Genomic DNA, 21,961 nt, shown 5'->3' with positions numbered 1-21,961 from the left:
TTTGGTCATCTCCCTCAGACTTCATCTAGCACTTTGTTTTGTATTCATCTTATGGTATGATAAGAGCAACTAGCTGGTAACAGTAAATAGAGTATTGTATCGAGTCAGGAACCTGACCCTGTTTGCCTTAGTTTTGTTATCTCTAAATGAGCTGGAGAAGGAAATGACAAACCACTTTAATATCTTTTTCAAGAAAATCCCCAATGGGATCATGAAGAATTGAACATGACTGAAATGACAGAACAGCAACAACCACAAATGTTATGATATATAAGATTGTGTAATAATGCTGTCTGTCTGGTTGTCATATCCTCCTTCTAGATTGTAAACTTCATGATGACAAGGATTATGCCTCTGATTTTCTATTACCTTATTACTTAGGCCCAAATGCACAGGTATTTGTTCCTATTAAGTGTTATGTGCCAATAGTGTCTGTAAAGATGTTTCTAAGTGTTTGAGTATCAAATGACATGTGAGTAGCTTTCTGTAAACTTAAAAATTCTATTAAAGTACTTATAATCATCATCATTATTATTAGGTGTTTTAGTATTATTATCAACTCCATGTTTGATTTGCTGTGTCAAATATTGCTCTTTTCATCTCCAATTGGTGTCCTCTCTGAACCTCTTATGTTGATATAGATTAGTACTTCATTTAAAAATGATAGGTAATGGAAGACAATCCTGAAAACATAACTCGTTTCATAGAAGTGTTGGAAGAACTAAAGTATCATTGTGTATTCTTCAGTAGGCTAGATACTTTTGTGTAACCCTACTTATCTCCTACTTATTTCATAAATGCTCAATGGATACTCAAGTGAGAAAAATTGAAGTAACACATAAATATCTGGAAAAGTCACCTAAAAGTGGACTTCCTGACCAAAAGAAGAACAGGATACTTCCAAATTCTGAGAGCACCAAGTATATAAAATTAAAATATAAAAAGCATTATTTTTTTAAAAATCAAATGAAGAAATTTGAATAATTGAATAATGTGGTCCTAATAAAAATCTCAGAGATGTTCATAGTTAAAAATTCTAGTAGGGTGCACATTGCAGAGAGGCAAATTCAGGTTTGATGTAATGAAATTAATGATAATTAGTAAAAATAGTATAAGCTGCTTGGGAAATAGGTTGCCTTAGGAAAAAAGTGGCTATCCTTTTATTGGAGATTTTTAAAGGCTGGATAGTCACTAGTTGGTTATATTGCATTGAGAACTTTTTATTTTTAAATATGTGTTATACTTAAAGACTTCTTTTCTAACTTCTTTCTAACAGTAAAAAATGCAAATACACAAAAATTTTTTATCAAAAATGAAAAGCTGCAACTTGGTTTTAGAGCTTTAGACTGCTGATTCAAGTTAATCTCAGCTTGGACTATATCTTAATATCAGAGATGAAGGTTCATGGTGAAAAGTTATGTTCATTTGTAAATTTGGATGAAACCTGGTGCCAAATTAGGTTTCTAGGAAATGCTTTCTTCTATTTTGAAGCATTGCTTAAGAAAGTCTGCCTTGTGTTCTGTAGGTTATCTTAGTGAGCTGATCTTAAGATTGTCAACAGAGCATTTGTTTTAATGAAATTTGAGTATTGAACAGCCACTAGCTAGATTCCCCAAATATGAATATCCTTCCCAGGGTGGAGGGGAACAAGAGGGTAAATTTGATATTTATAATAGTACATTGATTCCTTTTCAATTTCCAGAAAATTTTTAATGTACAGAGAATACAAGGTATTGAAAGAATAAAGATGCACCCCTAAATTATTCTTAGGGAATGATATTTGTACCAGGATGGGAAACTTTTTTTTCCTTCCCCATTAAGGACTCTAAGAAATAGAACAATGAACAGAACATTGGATTTGGAATCAATAGATGAGCTCAAATCTGGGTTATGTTATCTACTATGTCTTATAGTTTACTATGTTTAATTATGGGCAAATCATTTTCATCTCTTGGAGCCTCATTTTCCTTATCTGTGGAACTCTAAAAATCTTTTCTAACTAAATTCTGAGATTCTGTGATGCTCAGAATAAATACATTTAAGGTTAATACTTAGGTAAAAAGCAACCTATAAGCAAAAAAAATATTTAGTTAAGAAATATAAATTGTTCCTTCACTTAAGAAATTATTACTTTCCTGTTGCATGCAAATTGCTATTCTAGACTTACTTTAAAATTAACAGTGAATCTATTACTTGATTTAATGAATCTATTTTAATGGATACACAATCTCCTGAATGTAGATGCTCCTCTCAATGGTGGATTAGTTGTGATCTGTAAACCTGCTGAACCTTGATCTTGGTCTTCCAGAAATTGTCCTTAAGGGATCTAAACAAGGTGCTAGAGGCCTACCCTTAGATCAAAAACTGTCCCATTGCCTTCTTTTATTATATGATCAGTCTGCTCATTACCTGAGGTCAAATTTGAACTCAGGTCTTCCTGACTTTAGATCTGTCACACTATCTACTACACTACCACACTGCCCCAATATCAGAATAAAACATACAAAGGTATTAGGATTTCACTCCAGATCTTGGTTAGATCTTATATTTTTTTAGTCTCTGCACCCAGGGATACAAATAGGTGCCACAGTGAATAATGCAGAACAAGATGTAAGGATGACTGGAGTTAAATCCTGCCTCAATCACTTACTACCAATTTGGTCAGTTTACAACGTCTTTCAGCCTATTTTCCCCATCTGTAAAATGGGGATAATAATAGTAATGCCTACCTTATTGAATTTTGAGAATATCAAAGCAAATAACTGGTAAATAGGATATTTTAATGTGTTTGCTTATATCTAGTTTTAAAGTTTTAATTAAATGAGTTCCTTTGACCCTTCAACAGAATCCCATTACTAAAACACTTTGGCATGTATTGTGAGTGCATTACATTCTTCTCCAACCCTTCATGTAGGTGTGTGTGTCAACAACAGTAGGAACAGCAATTGTTTGTTTGTGTGTGTATGTGTGTGTGTGTTTGTGTGTGTGTGTGTGTGTGTGTGTGTGTGTGTGAATACATACAAGTTTTGGTCCAGATGTGATTTCTTTGATTTAGGGAACTCTTAGTGAGGTAATTCCACTTATTTGAGTGGGGTGAGGTAATCCCACAATGCAGATTGACAACTAACTGTTCTCTATGGTAAATACTGATAAAAAATATTTCCCCAAATAATAAATAATACAAATATTACTCTAACCATTTTATAAAAAGTAAACAAAATCTGATACTCAGAGAGATTTGAAGACTTGCCCGTGTCTTCTATCTAGTGATCTACAACAGTACTCCATTCACTACTCCATGCTAATCATACTCACAGAAATAGTGATGAAGACTCCAACCACTTTCAGGCAAATTGAACATATGAAAAAGTTTATTTTCAGGGTTCATTGCTCCCTACCTTTAGGAAAGAAGTTCTACTATCCTGTTTCCTTCTAGTAGAGTAAAAATTGTTCCAATTATTTAATGATTTAATGTTTTTCTTCTGTGTGCATTTGAAAAAGGATCTAGAGAGGAACACATCAGTTTGATATTTTGGAAAGAGCTTTCAATGTGTAGTAAGGAGAACCTAGGTTTGAATCCAGTTTGACATCCATCTAATAGATTTGTGATACTAGCACCTCAATCTCTCTGTGTGGTACAGTGGATAGAATACTGGACCTTGACTCAGAAAGGCCTGTCTTCCTGAGTCTGAGTCTGGCCTCAGACATTTACTGGCTGTGTGAGTCTGGGAAAAGTATGTAAGCATATTTGCTTCAGTTTCCTCATCTATAAAATGAACTGGAGAAGGAAATAGCAAACTATACCAGTATCTTTACCTCCATTTAAGGATCAAGAAGGCTTGAACATTACTGAAAAATGACTGAACAACAACAAAATGGGGGATACTAATAATATTTAACAAACAGAGTTCTTGTGAGATTCAAATGAGATAATGGTTATAAAATACTTTTAAAACCTTAATGTCCTTAGATAACTATTCAATGCTAATGCTATTTTTAAAAGTATATATATTTTTATTTGTTTGCCAATTACATGCAAAAATTTTTTTACATTCGTTTTTAAAAATTTTGAGTTCCAAATTTGCTTCCTCCCTCTCACCCCTCGAGAAGGCAAACAATATGATAATAAATATATATGTTAAAACATGCAAAAGATAATATTTTAACTCCTTTTTAATATTTCCTTATTTTTAATGATTACAAACTTTTTAATTTCCAATAACAGGCAAAGAATGTTTTCAGCATCCATCCTTTTAAAACTTTTGAGTTCCATATTTTTCTACTATCCTCCCTTCTTATCTCCTATCTCTATAGCAACAAACAATCTGATATAGGCTGGTACATGTACAATCATGTTTAACATATTTCCATATTAGTTATATTATGAAAGAAGAATTAGAACTAAGGAGAAAAAAATGAAAAAGTAAAAACAAAAGAAATTTCAAAAAGTGAACTTAGTTTGCTTTGCTCTGCATTCAAAATCCACAGGCTTTCCTCTTGATTGTTGATGGCATTTTCCTTAACAGATCTCTCGAGATTGTCCTTGACACTGAACTGTTGAGAAAAGTTGTGCCCATCATAGTTGATAATCTCCCAGTGTTGCTCTTAGTATATACAATGAGGTTCTCCTGGTTCTGCTCATTTCACTCAGCATCAGTTCATGATTTCCAGACTTTTCTAATCTGATTGCTCATGATTTCTTAAAAAACAATAGTACTCTATAGCATTCATATACCATAGTTTGTTCAGCCAGTACTTAATCGATGGGCATCCCTTCAAATTTCTAATTCTTAGCCACTACAAAAAAAAAAAAGCTGCTGACTATTTTTTTATTTTATTTTTATTTTTTTCTGCTATTTTGTACACATGAGTTTTACTCCCCTTTTTAATGATCTCTTTGGGATATAGATCTAGTTGTGGTATTGCTGGATTAAAGGGTATGCTGTTTTATTGCCCTTTGGGCATAATTTCAAGTGGCTTTCTTAGAAAGGTTATATCCATTCACAATGCCACCAAAAGTGCATTAGTGTCCCAGTTTTCCCTACAATGTCTCTATCATTGATCATTTTCATGTTTTGTCATTTTAGTAAAGATGATAGGTATAAAGTATTACCTCAGACTTGTTTTAATTTGCATTTTTCTAATCAATAATTATGTGGAGCATTTTTTTCAAATGACTATAGTTTTAATTTCTTCACCTGAAAATTGTACATATCCTCTGACCATTTATCAATCGGAGAATACTTGTATTCTCATAAATTTGACTCAGTTCTCTCTCTATATATTTTAGAAATGAGTCCTCTATCAGAAACACTGGCTAAGAAAATTGTTTCCTGTCTTTCTACATTCTTTCTAATCTTTTTTGCATTGGTTTTATTTGTGCAAAAACTTTTTAAGGTAGTCAAAATTATCCATTTTGCAATGTATTATGTTCTCTACCTCTCTCTTCTTCTTTTTTTTTTTTGTTTTAGGTTTTTGCAAGGAAAATGGGGTTAAGTGGCTTGCCCAAGGCCACACAGCTAGGCAATTATCAAGTGTCTGAGGCCAGATTTGAACCCAGGTACTCCTGACTCCAGGACCGGTGCTCTATCCACCGCACCACCTAGCTGCCACCTAGCCACCCCCTATGTTCTCTATCTCTTTGATCATTTTATAGATCTGACAAATAGACTATTCCTTATTCTCCTAATTGGTTTATGGTATTACTCTTTTTTCTAGATCCTGTACCCTTTTTGACCTTATCTTGTTATAAGGTGTGAGATGTTGATTTATGTCTAGTTTTTGCCATACTATTTTCCAGTTTTACCAGCAGTTTTTGTCAAATAATGAGTTCTTATTCAAACAATGATAATGTTATTAAAGTGAAATTTGAGATATCTAAGTAAGGGTTTATTTTGGGTAGAGGAACTTGGCTACAACCTTCCCCTCTTTTAGGGACCAATCATCCATAAGGCCAAACCTGTTAAGAATTGTATTGCTTAGAGATTTTCAAACCTTATAAGATCTTTAATATGAGAGGCATTTTACTGTTTTGTGAATTGCCTTGTGTTGGAAATAGGTTGTTGTTGTAATTGCTGTTGTTTTCCTGTAACATCCTACTTGTAACATTATTTCTTGAATACAATTCTCTATTAAATGTTGCTGTGTACACTTGGGATAGAGAAAATTCTTTTAGTATAATAATTCTTTAGCATAATAATAATCACGATGAGGGAGTGGAACTTTTTCAGAGAATATATCCTATTAAATCTGGGGATTGTTCAGACAAGTGTTGCTTTAGGCTAGCAGCACAGAAGGATAGTTCAGCCCATCAATTAGTTTTACCTGCTTGCCTTACTCCAGAAATTTCCTCTTATAGTAATAAATAAGAAATTCAGTTCAACACACATTTTTTTAAAGATTTTTTTTATTTTGAGTTTTACAATTTTCCCCTAATTTTACTCCCCCCCCCACAGAAGACAATTTTTCAGTCTTTACATGGAACTTTACAATGTTTCAATGGTACACATTGATCCAAATTGAATGTGATGAGAGAGAAATCATATCCTTAAGGAAGAAGCATAAAGTATAAGAGATACAGCAAGATCAGACAATAAGATATCAGTTTTTTTCTAAATTAAAGGTAATAGGGGCAGCTAGGTGGTGCGGTGGATAGAGCACCGGCCCTGGAGTCAGGAGTACCTGAGTTCAAATCTGGCCTTAGATACTTAATAATTACCTAGCTGTATGGCCTTGGTCAAGGCACTTGACTCCATTGCCTTGCAAAAACTAAAACAAACAAACAAAAAAAACAAATTAATTAATTAATTAAAGGTAATAGTCCTTGGTCTTTGTTCAAACTCCACAGTTCTTTCTCTGGATACAGATGGTATTCTCCATTGCAGACAGCCCCAAATTGTCCCTGATTGTTGCACTGATGAAATGAGTGAGTCCATCAAGGTTGATCATCACCCCCATGTTGCTGTTAGGGTGTACAGTGTTTTTCTGGTTCTGTTCATCTCGCTCAGAATCAGTTCATACAAATCTCTCCAGACTTCCCTGAATTCCCATCCCTCATGGTTTCTAATAGAATAATAGTTCAACACACATTTTTAAAAAGTACCTGCTGTTTTTAGAGCCTTATGCTAGTCATTAGAGTTGAAAAATGTTAGAAGGAATAATTCCTACATGGAAAATCTTGATATAACAAAAGTATAAACACCCATTTCCTTGTGTACATTTTTACATACAGACATCTATGATCATGAGTCTATGAACATCTGAAAGAAAGGTGGAGAAATCCTGCCAGAATTTCCAGTTGGACTTCTCTACCATGGCCTCAGGAATCTTGCCATCCTGACTTGACTTCATTCAGGTTTGGTACTCATACCTTTGATGCAGTAGCTCTCCGAAGGGAGGGAAGAGAGCTCTTCTCAGAACCCCTACTGAAGGAGGGTGTCCAGGCAAGCCATCTCTTTTCTTTACACCTATTTGTACATTTTTGGAGTTCTCTATCAGGCCCTCTTTCTGGGTACCTTTCCCCTCACCCAATTTTCAGTTTCTTTTGGGATATCTTCCCCCATTAGATTTTAAGCTCCTTGAGAACAGGGACTATCTTTCTTTTTTTCATATTTGTATCCCCACTGCTTCCTTTAGTGCTGGCAAATAGGTACTTAATTAATGTTTACTGGTTGGTTGACTATGGACTAGGGTTTTTTGGAGTTCTTACTTCTAAATAACTACAAGAAAATGAAAAAAAATTATGCTTAAAGTTTGTATTTCCTTGTTAATCCTAGTTGGAAAATGTTAGTACATTTTTTGTTCTATTTCCAAAAAAACCACACATTAAATTAATGATGACTATTAATACATGATCCAGGAAACTAAATAGTTACTACCTAAAGAAAATAGAAACTGACATATCCTAAGGTTATATATTTAACAACCTAGGAAGTCATCCCAATACAACCTTTATACAACACTTGCCAAATAATTATCATTGTTGAGCTGTTGAGTCATAACTCTCACATACTTGCAGCCACTTGCCATATGGTTCTTCCTTTACTTTTATTTTCCTACTATATTTCTTACTTTACTGAGTTTTTTTCTTTTTAATCTGTTACTCGTTTGTTGACATTTGGGTCATCAAAAAGTTGATTGATTTTAGTAACAAGACAGTAAATAACTTTTTTACATTGCAGTGTCATGTGATAGTATTAAAGTATAGTTCTGAAACAGTGCCATGTGAATAAGAATTATCCTTATTCTGTACTAGGAATAACAAAGATGTATTAGACTGGATATGTTAAGACTTTCTAACAATTAAATGTCTAAAAGTGCAATGGGTTGTTTGAAAGTTAGTACATTTCCTATCATTGAAAGTCTCCAGTAAGAGTCAGAGCATCTTTTTGAAGATAATGTAGCAGGAACTTTTTTTCCTTTTTAGGTAGGGTTTGGATTCAATGACCTTTGAGGTTCTTTTACACCTCTAAGATTCTGTGATTTTTCATGTTAGTTTGACTGAGAATGAAGATTTAAAAGTCCAGAGCAAAATAACTGTAAAATAAAATGAAAAACTGCAAGGTGGTGGTGGGGAATGAAAGGAGGTAGAAGAAAAATAGGAAGGAAAATCTCACCATCAACTTAAATTTTGTTCAACTTCTCTAAGGAATCAGAATTTTAAAAATATCTTTTATAGGTTTTCTGGTCAATTAGCATGGATTGGATAACCACTTGGCAAGAATCACATAGATGTGATTCCTGTTCAGGTACAGGTTAGACTAGGTGACCCCAAGTGGGTCCTTTTAATCCCCAATTCTGTCATGTCAGTGATCTTTTTGAAAATGATTGTGACTTTGAAATAAGATGCATTCATTTATGTTGGAATTGGAGAGAAAGTGGTATTGGATTCCCTCTTGATAGTCCCCTGAAAAAGACATTATTCCCAAAACTTTGCTTAAAGGTTGGGTACATGGTAAATAATGCTAAAATTAAGGGTTCAAGGTTCAGTTGAAGTTATGTAGTTTCATGCACAAAAGAAATTTGGTGGTCCAGCTTCATTCTTTTCTCATATTTACCCAGTGATGACAGTATGAATGCTTACTTCACTGCATCTCAGCTGTAAAATTGATGCATCTTTATTTATCTAGCAAAGAGTAGCCATTTAAGTGAGTCCACATAGGTTTGGGCATTCACTCATCCTGTCTTGAAACTATTCATGTTTTGAACTAAATTTGTTTCTGGAGGGTTTGGTCTTTGATGAGAGGAACTTTCTTTTCTCACATTAATGTCATATTAAACCCCCTACTCTAGCTGTTCTAAGATGTTTTTATTATTTTAGTTGTTGTTGAGTCATTGTTCAGTCATGTCTGACACTTTATGAACCCATGTGGTATTTTCTTGACAAAAATATTAGAATGGCTTGCCACTTCCTTCTCTAGCTCATTTTGCAGATGAAGAAATGGAGGTAAATAGAGTTAAGTGACTTGCCCAGGGTACTACAACTAGTAAATGTCTGAGGCCAGCTTTGATTGAGTCTTCCTAATTCCAGGCCTGGTGCTCTAAACATGGCACCATCTAACTGACCTTTTTTCATTATGGTAAATTTGATTATGGTTCACAATTTTAGTGTTTTCTCCTCCATCTCCTCCAAGAAGGGGAAAATATTCAGTATATGATAAGAATTGGTTTTAAGGTGGATTATTTATTCCTTAACCTGAAACAGAATCCTAAACAGAAAGCATCAGAATATACATAAATGAAATTTATAGGATTGATAGGATGCAATTGTTCTCTATATAACTACTATTACAGTCTTTTGGGAGACTAATATTTAAATCTCATCAGAACATAAAGAAGTTTACAAAAAAAAGTTCACTAGGCATTTTGTATTTCATTTCAGTTTGACACTGTCCAATCTCTTCTTGGTACATAGCTATTGGTAGAACAAATCAGCATACTCTACTTTTCTTTCTGATGGTTGCTTTCTCCAAAGCAGAAGCATTTCCTTCTATCATCCATTTTCTCATAGGGTCCCAGGACTTCGTGACTTTCAATCTCATGAAGTTATCTCTGTCTTGGGTATTTCTCCCCCTAAAATCAGGAGAGAATGAACATAAAAGAGGCAGAGTCAGGGGAACCACGGTAAACCTTCCTAGTTGAGTTTAGGCTCTCTGGGAACTTGACAGTATCAGCATACTCCTTGGATAGAGAAGGACCCATTCTTTCCTGCACCTCACATAGAGATGTGAAGAGATAGAGCCAAGAGAGTACCTCTCTAGGATGGAGAAAGAGACAAGTGGACTGGTTGCTCCTTGTTATACATCTGCTGAATCATCAATTATTCTAACCCAGCAAGCAAGGGATTCTTGGTCATCTTAAAGTGCCAAGCTATTAGTTCTGACTCATACCAGACTGAAGTCAGCTTTGTCTCTCTCCTTCTGTCGTTTTTTTTTTTTACTTCAGCTGAAATAGAATATATTCTGCTTCTGTTTTTATGGTAGAGTTCATCTCATTCACAATCACAGTTATGATTACTAACTCTATATTTCCCTCCATCCTACTTTTCTTTCTCTTTCACCATGTCCCTCCTCACAAGCATTTTGCTTCTGACCGTACCTCCCTCAGTCTTTCTTCTTATCCATCAGTCTCTCACACACCCCTGCTTTTCTTTCTCCTTTCCTTTCTATTCCTCTATAGGGTATGACTGATTTTTTTTTAACTCAATTGAGTATATTATTTCCTCTTTAAGACAATTCTTTTGAGAGTAAGGTTCAAATAATGCTCATCCCCCAACCCCCTTTCCTCTACTATTATAGGTCTTTTGCATTTGCATCATTTTGGATGATATAATTTACTTCAACCTTTTTTCCTCTTCTTCCAGGACAATTCATTTTTTAATCTTTTATTTTTTCATATACTCATATCAAAGTCAAATTATACCTAGATCCTTCATCTATGTATATACTATTTTCTAACTGTCCTAATAGAGATAGATCTGATCATAAGTTTTAAGTTTCATCTTCCTATATAGAGATATAAATAGCTTAGCTTCATTGAATAACATGGTTTTTTCCTTTGCTATTTATCTTTTTTATTTCCCTATAGTCTGGTATTTGGGGTGGGGGGAATGGATAGAGCACTGATCTTGAAGTCAGGAAAACCTGATTTTAAATCCAGATTCAAACACTTGACTCTAGCTGTGTGATCTTGGGCAAGTCACTTAATCCTGATTGCTTCACATCCAGAGCCATTTCCTGTCATCTTGATTCATATCTGGCCACTGACCCCTGATGGCTTTGGGGGAGAGAGTGAGGCCGGTGACTTAGTATAGCTACCCCTCACTCAAATCAAACTCATGTAGTTGTCATGGCATCACCTCCCTGATGTCATGATCCTCTTTGAGAATGAATTACAAACATCATCATTGGTATTTGAAGATCAATTTTTTTTGTTCAACTCTTATTTTTTCATTTGGAAAGTTTGAAAGTCCCATTTCATTGGATGTTTATTTTTATCCCCTGAAAGATTATGCTTAATTTTTTAATCGATTTAATTGATTATGAGTTCCCTCATAATTGCAATCCAAGCTCCGTTAATTTCCAGAATATTATATTCCAAGTCCTTTGAGCATATATTGTAGAAGCTGCTAAATCCTGTGTAATCTTAACTATGACTCTGATGTTTGCTTGAACTATATTTTCCTTGACATAATAGTTCTGGAATTTGACTACAAATTGGAGCTTTCATTTTGGGATCGTTTTCAGCTGGTGATCATTGGATTCTTTCAATTGCTATTTTTACCTTCAAATTATAGGAAATCAGGGCAGATTTCCTTGATGATTTCTTGAAAGATGTTGTCCAGGGTAGTCTTTTTTTTTTAATCATGATTAAATGGAAAAGTAACAAATGCTAACCAAATCAAGAAAAGAATTCCCTAATTATGGGCAGATAGCACAATTTTTAAATTATCTCTTCTGAATCTCTGTTCCAGTTCTGTTTTCCCAATGAGGTATTTTACACTTTTTTTTCTTTTTGATTTTGTTTGACTGATTCTTGATGTCTCATAGAATCATTAGCTTTCATTGGTTCAATTCTAATTTTTTAGGGAATTATTTTCTTGATTTAGTTAGCATTTATAACTTTGCCATTTGATCAGTCCCACTTCTTATAGAGTTGTTTTCTTGATCAATTTTTGTGCTTCCTTTTCTAAGCAATTGACTCTTTTTTCTTGATACTCTTACATAACTCTCATTTCTTTTCCAGATTTTTCTTCTACCTTTCTTATTTGATTTTTAAAATTCTTTTTTGAGCTCTCCCAAGAGGACTTTCTTTGGGCTTGACATCAATTTATAGCCCTCTTTGAGGCTTCTTCTCATGTAGTCATTTTGATATTGTCCTATTCTGAATTTTTGTTTTGATCTTTCTATCACCATTAGTAGCTTTCTTTGCTTAGGGCTATTTTGTGTGGGTTGTTTTGCTCATTTTTTAGACTATTTTGTGACTTTTAAAATTGAGCTTTGCTCCTGGGATACATGGGGCATTGTCCTAAGCGTCTTGCCCTGGTTTGTCAAAGACTTGGTCTCTGGCTTTCTGTGTTGGGACTGGCTGCTTGTTCACTGTGCTAAGGTAGCCCGACCTAGCCGTGCCTGTTGTGCCTGGAGTTCCGGGCCTGACAGTTTGTCAGTCCTGGGGCTAGAGACCTCACAAGTGGCCTTCTGAATCACTGGCCTCAGTTATTCATCTGTGCTGTGTCTAAGAGTGTCCTCCTGACTTGTCTGGATACCAGGGTAAGACCCTGAACTGTGCTGCCCTCCTACCCAAGTGAGACACACTTTTCCTGAAGTCCTTCTAAGTTTTCTTGGGCTAGAAAATTGCTTCACTCCATCTTTTTATGAGTTCTGTCACTCTAAAATTCATTTAGAGGCTTGATTTAACATTGTTTCAAAAGGAAACTAGAGAGAACTCGAGCAACTTCCTGACTCCTCTCTGCCATTTTGTCTCCAACTTCCCATCTCCTAATTTTCGTCATAGTTGCCTAGAAGCAGGAATTAAGAACTTAAGTATGCTCCTTGGAAGTGGGTGGGGGGAGGTGATGATAAAAAATAAATAAGTGAATTGGAAAATATTTAGAGCCTATGATATGATAGCTTAGGTGTTGAGGATACAAATTCAAAATTAAGATAGTTCCTTCCCTTTAGGAACTTACATAACTAGGACAGTAGTGCCTAAAGAAATGGTAAATCAAGAACTGTTAGTGAAACCATAGTTTCATGGGTAAGTCCATTGTTATGCTCATTCCAGTATCTTTAGTGATATTGATTTGATTTCTATTCCCAGTGCATTAAGGTGGAAAACTGGGATGGGCATGGGGGAGCAGAGGAGGTTCAGGAGAGGAGGATGGAATGGGATATGTGGTCTGGGGTCAGAAAGATTATTATGGGTTAGATGAGTTTTTATTCATGTGACTACTGACTAGGTAAATTCAGCCAGTCCTAGGGTATTGTCCTGAAACTGAATTAACTCTCTCAGGATTGGTTTGGTAAAGCATGGTCTCTGTAGAGCTGTAGCAAGTAGAATGAGGAGGATTGTGGTAGACCAGATGGCAAGATACTTGGCTAGATAGACACTAGTTTCTTAGAGATTGTCTGGATAGGATGAGATAGGACATATTGTTTTAGAATGTAATCTCTTAAGAGCAAGAACATTTTGTATGTGCTTTATATAGTTATTTTTTGTGTTTACATCCCCAGATACTTAGTTTAGCACTTAGAACATTGATGAAGCTTTTTTATTTCTTCAAGTCTTAAAGTAACCTACCTAATACTGTTGTTAGGTGATCAAATGATATAATGTGCATAAAGTATTTTCCATGTCGTTCTGTAAGCCTTTCAGGATTGGCTCAATGCTCTGAAAATTTTCCTTTAGTTTAGTAATTCAGTTGTCAGCACTTGAGTCACCCATCTTTTATGCCTCACTTTTGATATGTGACCAGTCAACCTCCTTTTTTGGTTATATGTACTTGGCTAAAGTCTGTTATGCCATTTCTTGTTTATAAGGCATTATGGGTAATTTGAGCAGCCTGTACTTACACCCACCATGTATCTTTTCATTACTCTTTTGAATCAATTATAATCTCAATTCTTCTGTATGAATAAAGAGAAGTCTAAACATATATATATATATATATATATATATATATATATATATGTAATGAAATCATGCTTTAGAGTCACTGGATTCTTTCTTTGGATGAATATGTCATCTTGGTTTTAGTGTGTTTACTAGATTGAAAAACTGTGCTTTTTTGTTTATTTAAAACCATAAACCAAATGCACAGTGAAATCATGAATTACAGTGCTTAAATTAGAAAACCATACAAAAAAACTAAAATTAAAAGTTCAGCAGCCAAGATCAGCCATCATCTGTTATTATAGTTCCATTATGGGTATATTAGTATTCATATATGGCAATCAATTTGGATGGGATGGAGATTTCTCTAAATATCACTTGATTTTAGAAACTTGTCCGATACTTGTCTCTACCCCTCCCTTCCACCCCCCAAATGTAAACTTTTTCACTTGTGGCCCAATGGGAAAAATTTTTGTCTTACCAAGGCTAATTTCTTTAAGGGAAATCTAATATGAGTCTCTCCTTTCTGCCAGTTTTGGAAACTAATCATCCTTCTGTCTAAGAAGGACAACAACAATAGTGACACAGTGATTTAAGGCTTTCAAAGTGCTTCATTTATGTTATCTCATCCTCTAGAAATTCTGAGAGTGAGTGTTATGCCTATTTTTGTCATGATTTTAAAGATGGAGAAATTAAAATTGAGAGGTTAAATATTATTTCATGCTTCTCTAACAAGTAAAATTGTAAGCAGGTCTCTGCTGACTCTAAGTCTGTTCTCTTAGGTGCCACTTAAACTTTTTTTTTTTTTTTTTTTTTTTAGTTTTTGCTAGGCATTGGGGTTGAGTGGCTTGCCCAAGGCCACACAGCTAGGTAATTATTAAGTGTCTGAGGTCGGATTTGAACTCAGGTACTCCTGACTCCAGGGCTGGTACTCTATCCATTGCGCCACCTAGCTGCCCCCCCCCCCCCACTTAAACTATTAAGAAGATAACTTGATAATGAAATAGAAACAATATTCATCATTTTTAAATACCATGATCCTGTAACTTCCTGACATCTTAAGAGATAACTAGAAATCGTAGAAGTTAAGGAATTATTTAATTGGGAACAATCAATTACTGACTAGGCTTTTTGGAAAATCTATCATGTGTAAGGAAACACTGTAATAAACACTGGGAGGGCTACACAGAAATGTTATGGTTCCAGCTACCAAAAGAGTAGTCTCTTTATATATATATATATATGATATATCACTGTATAATTTACTGTTTGAGATAATAAATGATTACTGTCAAATGAGTGTAGAGACAATTAGTGTTATCATGGCTCAGGAAGATGGAGTTGAACTGGGCTTTGAAAAATGAGTTTGATTTATGTAGGGGTAGAGAAGAAGGGTATTCTAGGCAGAGGAAAATGTGAGTAAAGACATATTAACCTCACCTCTAAGAATGTTTTGGAAGAATGCTGAGTTTAGCCAGAATAGTGAATTTAAATAAAATGAAGATCACATTTCATCAAGTACTGGGAAATTTTACATAGTCAGAAGTTAGGCATAAAATGGAAGGTTAAGAGATAAATGCAGTGGGAAAAAGTAAATCACTAGGAGTTATTAGATTTTCCCAATCTGAATATTGTCATTTTCCAGCTTTGTAAATTTGACAAATCACTTTGATCCTTAGTTTTTCCATTTATCAAATGGGGATATTTTTATTGCATACTTCAGAGTTCTGTGAGGATTAAATAAGATAATGTATACAAAACACTTTGTAAGTCATAAAGTTCTATGTAACTTTGAGCTCATATTGCAATTAAACATCTTAGTGTTTTATATCATCATGAATTGTAAGACATGCCTGTGCTTGTGCAGTGCAAAGGGAACCAGCCAATTTTATTTTGCTTTTTATTAAAGTTAATTCAAGGGGAAAAAACACTCAAATGCATAGTCTGGCATTTTGTATTTGTTACTGCCAGTGTCTAAATTACAGCTTAGCCAAAACTTGGCTCCATTATTTGAAGTCTAATTAGTATGAGTGATGGAAGGCATGAAAAAAAAATCATTATTTTGGCCTTAGATGGGCCATGTGATGGTTGGCTGGAATTCTTCTGACTTGCTTCTTGTCAAGCTAGTTAAGTTGTCATGATTTCAACCTCAGTCCCTTCTCTCTCTCACTCTCTCTTTTGCTGCCTTTTATTTCAGTGTTCTAAGATATAAATAAAATTAAGATGATATCTACTTCTAGGCTTAGGGTCTATTGGTTTGATCATAGTTGAATGTCAACAAGTGTCAACAGGGACCTAGGACATGTCATATACAAAATAAGCAACTGGTTAGCTATTGCTTTTTTTTTTTAACTTTCCAACTGGCTGCTTTGGCTTTCTGTTGACAAAATCTTAGTCAGAAATATTGGGTTATTGTTAAGAATAGAAACAAGACAAGAACATATTTTCACAATACATACATGTGAAGTAAGTAGTAGCTACTTGTTACATCATGTATCCCATTTGTTCTCAAATTTAATTTTCCAATAGGGTATGAGAATACTCAACATTGGAGAGGAGTATGAATCCCTTTAGGATCCAGGATGAGCAACTTTAGGTCTTTTTTGCTCACAAAGAATTTAATCTGGTGAAGACTATTAGTGAGTCTGGTCTGAGAATAGGCCAATAATTTAGTGCTTTAATGTTTGCAAGAAGTAAGACCTATAGCAGTTGTAAGGTGGGATTCAGATGAGGGGAGAGAAGACTAGACAGTTTAATGGGATAGAAAAGAAAGGACATTTATGTTAATTTTAAGATTTTTTTCCAGTTACGTGTAAAGACAATTTTCAACATTCATGTTTTGAAAGATTTTGAGCTTTAAACTTTTCTCTCTCCCTTCTCAATATGGCAGGTAATCAGGTATAGGTTATACATGTACAATCAGTTAAAATGTATTTCTACATTAGTCATGTTGTGAAAGAAGAAACAGAACAAAAGGGAAAACCACTAAAAAAAACACCCCAAAAGAAGTGAAATTAGTATGCTTCAAACAGTTAATTTAACTAGTGTTCTCTACATCTTGAAAGTTAATTTTCCTTTTATTAGTGAAAGTATACTTCATCATCTTACAGATTCATAGAAGATGGGATCTTTGGACAGAAATCAAAAAGACCACAATTTACTGAGAAAAAAAATAGCTGCCAAAAGATATTAAAAGACTTTCCAATATGAAACAAACAAAAATATTATTTTTGACTAATAAAATATTAGATTATGAGATGGGAAGAACTTGAAAACACAATTCAGTCTAACCTCCTTACTTCACAGAAGAAGTTCAGTAAAGGAGAATAGTAGAGGTTTGAACTGAGATCAGTTGATACAAAATATAATATTCTTGACTACTACATCTGATAAAGATAAAGGTGAATAAGTGTCCTGTAGTACATAAAATATTGGATCTGGAGTGAGGTAGATCTGTGTTTGAAATCTTGCATCTGTCTACACTAGTTGTATAACCCTCAGTCAGCACTTAACATCCACCTACCTCAGTTTCCTCATCTGTAAAATGGAATAATTATAGCATTTAACTCATAGGATTGTGAAAATAATAAGAGATAATATTTGTAAGCCTTTAAAATGCTTTTTAAATAGTAGCTACTATTATATGCATAGTGCAAGATTATAACTAAAGCATTTATGGTAATCACAAAGTTATCTGCAATCAGAGCTGACTTTATTTTTTTGTCTTTCAGGCACATCCATTCAGTTAAAGAAGTAGAATTAAGGAAGCAATTCAGAGTTGAAAAGATTAATATGGATCCTGAGGAGTTTCCTCCTCCACCACCTGAAGGTAAGTGAAATATTTCTTTTCAGGTGTGTCTGACTCTTCATAAGCCCCTTTGGGGTTTTCTTGGCAAGAATACTGGAGTGGTATGCTATTTCCTTCTCCAAATCATTTTATAATTGAGGAAACTGAGTCAAACAGGGTTAAATGATTTGCCCAGTGTCACTAAGCTAGAAAGTGTCTAAGTCTGGATCTGAACTCAGGACTTCGTGACTCCAGGTCTATTTATTGTGTTACCTAGCTGGACCATCCCTAGAGCCAATTTCTTATGGACTTTACCTTTTGAGACTACCATGATAGTGATGTCTAGATAATGACTTAGCCAAACAACTTTTTACTATTTTTTAAATGACTTGAGACTTATACTGTGAGTTCATAACTTCCCTCTCCCTCAGGCAGGTGTTGTGGGATTTCCCTTTTAAGGTACTCTAACCCGAATGCTTTCATGAAATCATAGAATTATAGATGATGAAACTGAAGTGATTTTTAAAAAATTATTTTTGTTTAATTGTTTAAATTTTGTTTAAAATTGTTTAAAAATTTTTTCAATTAAGAATCAATTATTGGGGTGGCTAGGTGGCACAGTGGATAAAGCACCGGCCCAGGAGTACCTGGGTTGAAATCTGGTTTCAAACCCTTAATAATTACCTAGCTGTATGGCCTTGGGCAAGCCACTTAACCCCATTTACCTTGCAAAAACCTAAAAATAAAGGATCTTATTTATATCTCTCACAGCTTATAAAGAAAAAAAACAAAGCAAATCCCTTATAACAAGTATTCTCAGTCAAGCAAAACAATTTCCAACATTATCCATATTCAAAAACAGTCTGTTTCTTCTATCTTCTTCTCTGTAAGGAACAGTGCAGTAATGTTTTGTCATCAGTACTCTGGAATCATGATTGATCATTGTGTGGATCAGAGTTATGTCTTTCAAAATTATTTGTCTTTACAAAGTTGTTATTGTATAAATCATTCTCCAGGTTTAGCTTACATCCTTCTTTATCAATCCATACAAGTGTAAGTGACTTTTCCAGGGTCACACAACTCAATAAATGACAAGAATTTTCAGGCTCGCAAGTCATGTTACTTTCTATATTGTGGGGTTACTGGGAACAAACTTAAAACAATATAGACATTTTAGGTGCTATTAAAAATTTTTTTCCAAGAAGCCTAATTGCTGATTTTATTAGTAATAAGAAACTTCTGATATGGGATATATTTCTACCCATGAAGATCAATACCTCATTGATAAATTGATGGGGGCATGGAAAGATCAAATGACTTAGACATAGAGTCATTTGGAATCCGGATCTTTTTGACTTTTTGAATGACCCTATTTTCATTAAGTCACAGTGCTTTTTTAAAAATTATTATTATTAACCTTTTTCTTATTTTTTAATTAGGTAGAATTAACATGAATTTATAGCTTCCTCCTTTCCCCAAAGCAGGTGTATGGGACTTCCCTTTTAATGCATTGTAACAAGAATACTTTCATGAAATCACAAGTTTTGGGACTCCAAGAAACATCTGGTTCAACTTCTTCATTTTATAGGTGATGAAACCGAAGTCCCCAGTTATCCCAATGATGTTATATCCTGACACTTTTATCCAATTACAAAAAGCAATCATTTTTATAACTACCCAAGAGTCCACTAAAGAATAAGCATAAAAGGAATGTAGCAGGAAGGGACTTGTTCCCATTAGAGTCGAGAGTATATGCTTATTTCTCAAGCAGTTATAATTTGTTCCATTGTCTCTACTATATATTTTAAGAACCTTTCCTTTCATATAGTTTGAATCTACAGGGATAATATCCAGTTTTTACTGTTTTCTTGAAAAATGTGCAGGAATCAACAAGTCTAGGTTCCCAAAGGATAACTTCTATTTCTGATTGCAATTATTTTGTTTTATAAAGCTGTGATGAATATCTCCACTTTTAGAAACACTTCTATGTGATATAGCCTTTTGTTTAATATTTTTTATCAACATATCATTGGTTGAGTTCATGTTGGGGATGTCTATAGTTCCACTTTTGAATTTTTGTCATGTTCTAGGTTCAGTTCATAGACAAAACAATATCAATTACATTGGAAAATGCCACTAAATATGAACTTTTATAGGATTAACATTTAATTTGACCATATGAAGAGGCATATATTTGTTCCAGAAATTTTTCTGTTTTACAGCTAATAATTCTGTTTTACTCTTCATCTTCTTATTGTTAGTATGGCCTGGAAAAATAAGAAATGACTCTTACTTCATTTTTGCCAGATCTTAGAGCAATCTTTCTGTATTCTGCTTTGACAAGAAATAATGAAAACAATTTGAGAGAAGAAATAATAACATTTTAAAATTTAGAACAGGCTAAGGATAGAATGAATAGCTTTGGCGGGGAGGGGTAGTATGTTCCCCCTTCCCTAGAAGTCATCAATTAGAACCTGGTATTAAAGATCAGTACCGCAATGATAAGTTGATGGGGGCATGGAAAGATCAATGACTTTCCCATAGAGCCATTTAGAACCTGAATCTTTCTGACTTTTTGAATGACCCTATTTTCATTAACTCACAGTGTCAGTGATGTTGTGAATGGAGTTGCTATATAGCTACAAATTATACTGGTTCATAAGTTTAGTACAAGAATAGAAAGGGAAAGGAAAGAAATAAGCATATACTCTTTGCATTGTTTTAAGCATTTTCACAAGTATCATCTCATTTGATCCTCACTGCAACTCAAAAAAGTAGATGCTATTTATATCACAGCTGAGGAAAATGAGGTCTGACTTGCCCAGGGTCATACTCTTAGTAAGCCTGAGGCTGAATTTGAGCTTGCATCTTCCTAACTTCACTATCTTACCATGTACATCAAGGGGGCTTAGCAGTCATCTAATCTAACTTCTTCTTTTTATAGAGGAGGAAACAGGTTTAAAGTGTGGAACTGTTATGACCAGGGTCACACAAGATAAAAGATTAGTTGCAGAATAAGAATTCAAATCTAGGTCTTTTTATTCCAAATTTAGTGATTTTTTTTCTATTATAATCATATTGGTGCCTAGAATATCATTAAGTTTCTCTATCTTTGCCTGTATATCATAGCAAAGCAATATATCATTTTATGTTTGTTTTGTGTTCCCAGTAAAACTGCAAGCTCTGATTGAATGAATAAATAACTGAGTAAAACATTTATTAATTGCTTACTATGCTATGTGTTAGGCATTGTGCTAAGTGCTGGAGATAAAAATAGAAGTGCAAGACAAGTCTTGCCTTCAAAGAGTTCACATTCAAATATAGGAGACAATGCATATGGAATATTTTATCTACTAGTCAGATGAAAAAAGTCCCATGGTCCTTAGGATGTATTGGCAAAGGATAGTTTTTGTTAATCTCATTTCTTTAATGTTATTTCCACTGATGATAAAAGAATATTGTACTTTCTATCTCTTTTGTTTCCCTTTCCTTATGTGGAAACACTATCTTAATTCCCCTCCCTCATTGGGGAAAATATGTTAAAAAAATGAAAGGTACAAAATCTACTCTTGTGATCTAATATAATGCCTCCAGTAAATAGTGGAACTTTAAGGAATATTTTTGTAGTTTTATATATGGGTGTTGAGCCTAGTTTTTGTGTTCAATCACATATTTTCCCTTATATTTCTTCCTATCCCCTGTCCTCCATCAGTAGAGAAGAAGAAAAGACTTGGTCTTTGTGACTGGAGAGAGCAAAATTTGGACCACTTGGTAGCATTTACAGAGGCCAAATAAGGAAGAACTTTCTAATTAGAGTTGTTCAAAAGTATCCTTGATTGCCTTATTCCAGGGCAATGAGTTCCTCAATTCTAGAAATGCTCAAAGTTTGGATGATTAGTAGTCAAAGATTTTAGAGAGAAGAATTCTATGTTGTGTGGATAGGCAACTTAAGGTTATCTCCCTTAAACTTTGATGATCTAATATATTATATTTAATCTATTATATTTAAATGTTTGGGAAGGGACTGAATATGCATAACAAGTTATTTTTTTAAATAATCCACAT

General features: G+C 34.2%; 1 protein-coding gene across 9 annotated transcripts in view; it reads left to right on the top strand.

The window, feature by feature from the left end:
• Positions 1–21,961, top strand: part of ARHGEF10 (Rho guanine nucleotide exchange factor 10) — a 276,879-nt gene that overhangs the window by 17,144 nt on the left and 237,774 nt on the right. For 7 of the 9 annotated variants that reach the window (XM_074209541.1, XM_074209546.1, XM_074209543.1 and 4 more), the window contains exons 2-3: positions 7,232–7,442; positions 17,841–17,938. In XM_074209541.1, coding sequence (XP_074065642.1) covers positions 17,902–17,938 — 37 coding nt within the window. In that variant the 5' untranslated portion in view covers positions 7,232–7,442; positions 17,841–17,901. The remainder of the gene's footprint in view (positions 1–7,231; positions 7,443–17,840; positions 17,939–21,961) is intronic. The other 2 variants (XM_074209540.1, XM_074209539.1) reach the window with 2 other exon arrangements.

The sequence above is a fragment of the Macrotis lagotis genome, chromosome 1 (assembly GCF_037893015.1).
Source record: "Macrotis lagotis isolate mMagLag1 chromosome 1, bilby.v1.9.chrom.fasta, whole genome shotgun sequence".
Taxonomy (NCBI): domain Eukaryota; kingdom Metazoa; phylum Chordata; class Mammalia; order Peramelemorphia; family Peramelidae; genus Macrotis; species Macrotis lagotis.
This window is presented reverse-complemented; position numbering and strand designations above follow the sequence as displayed.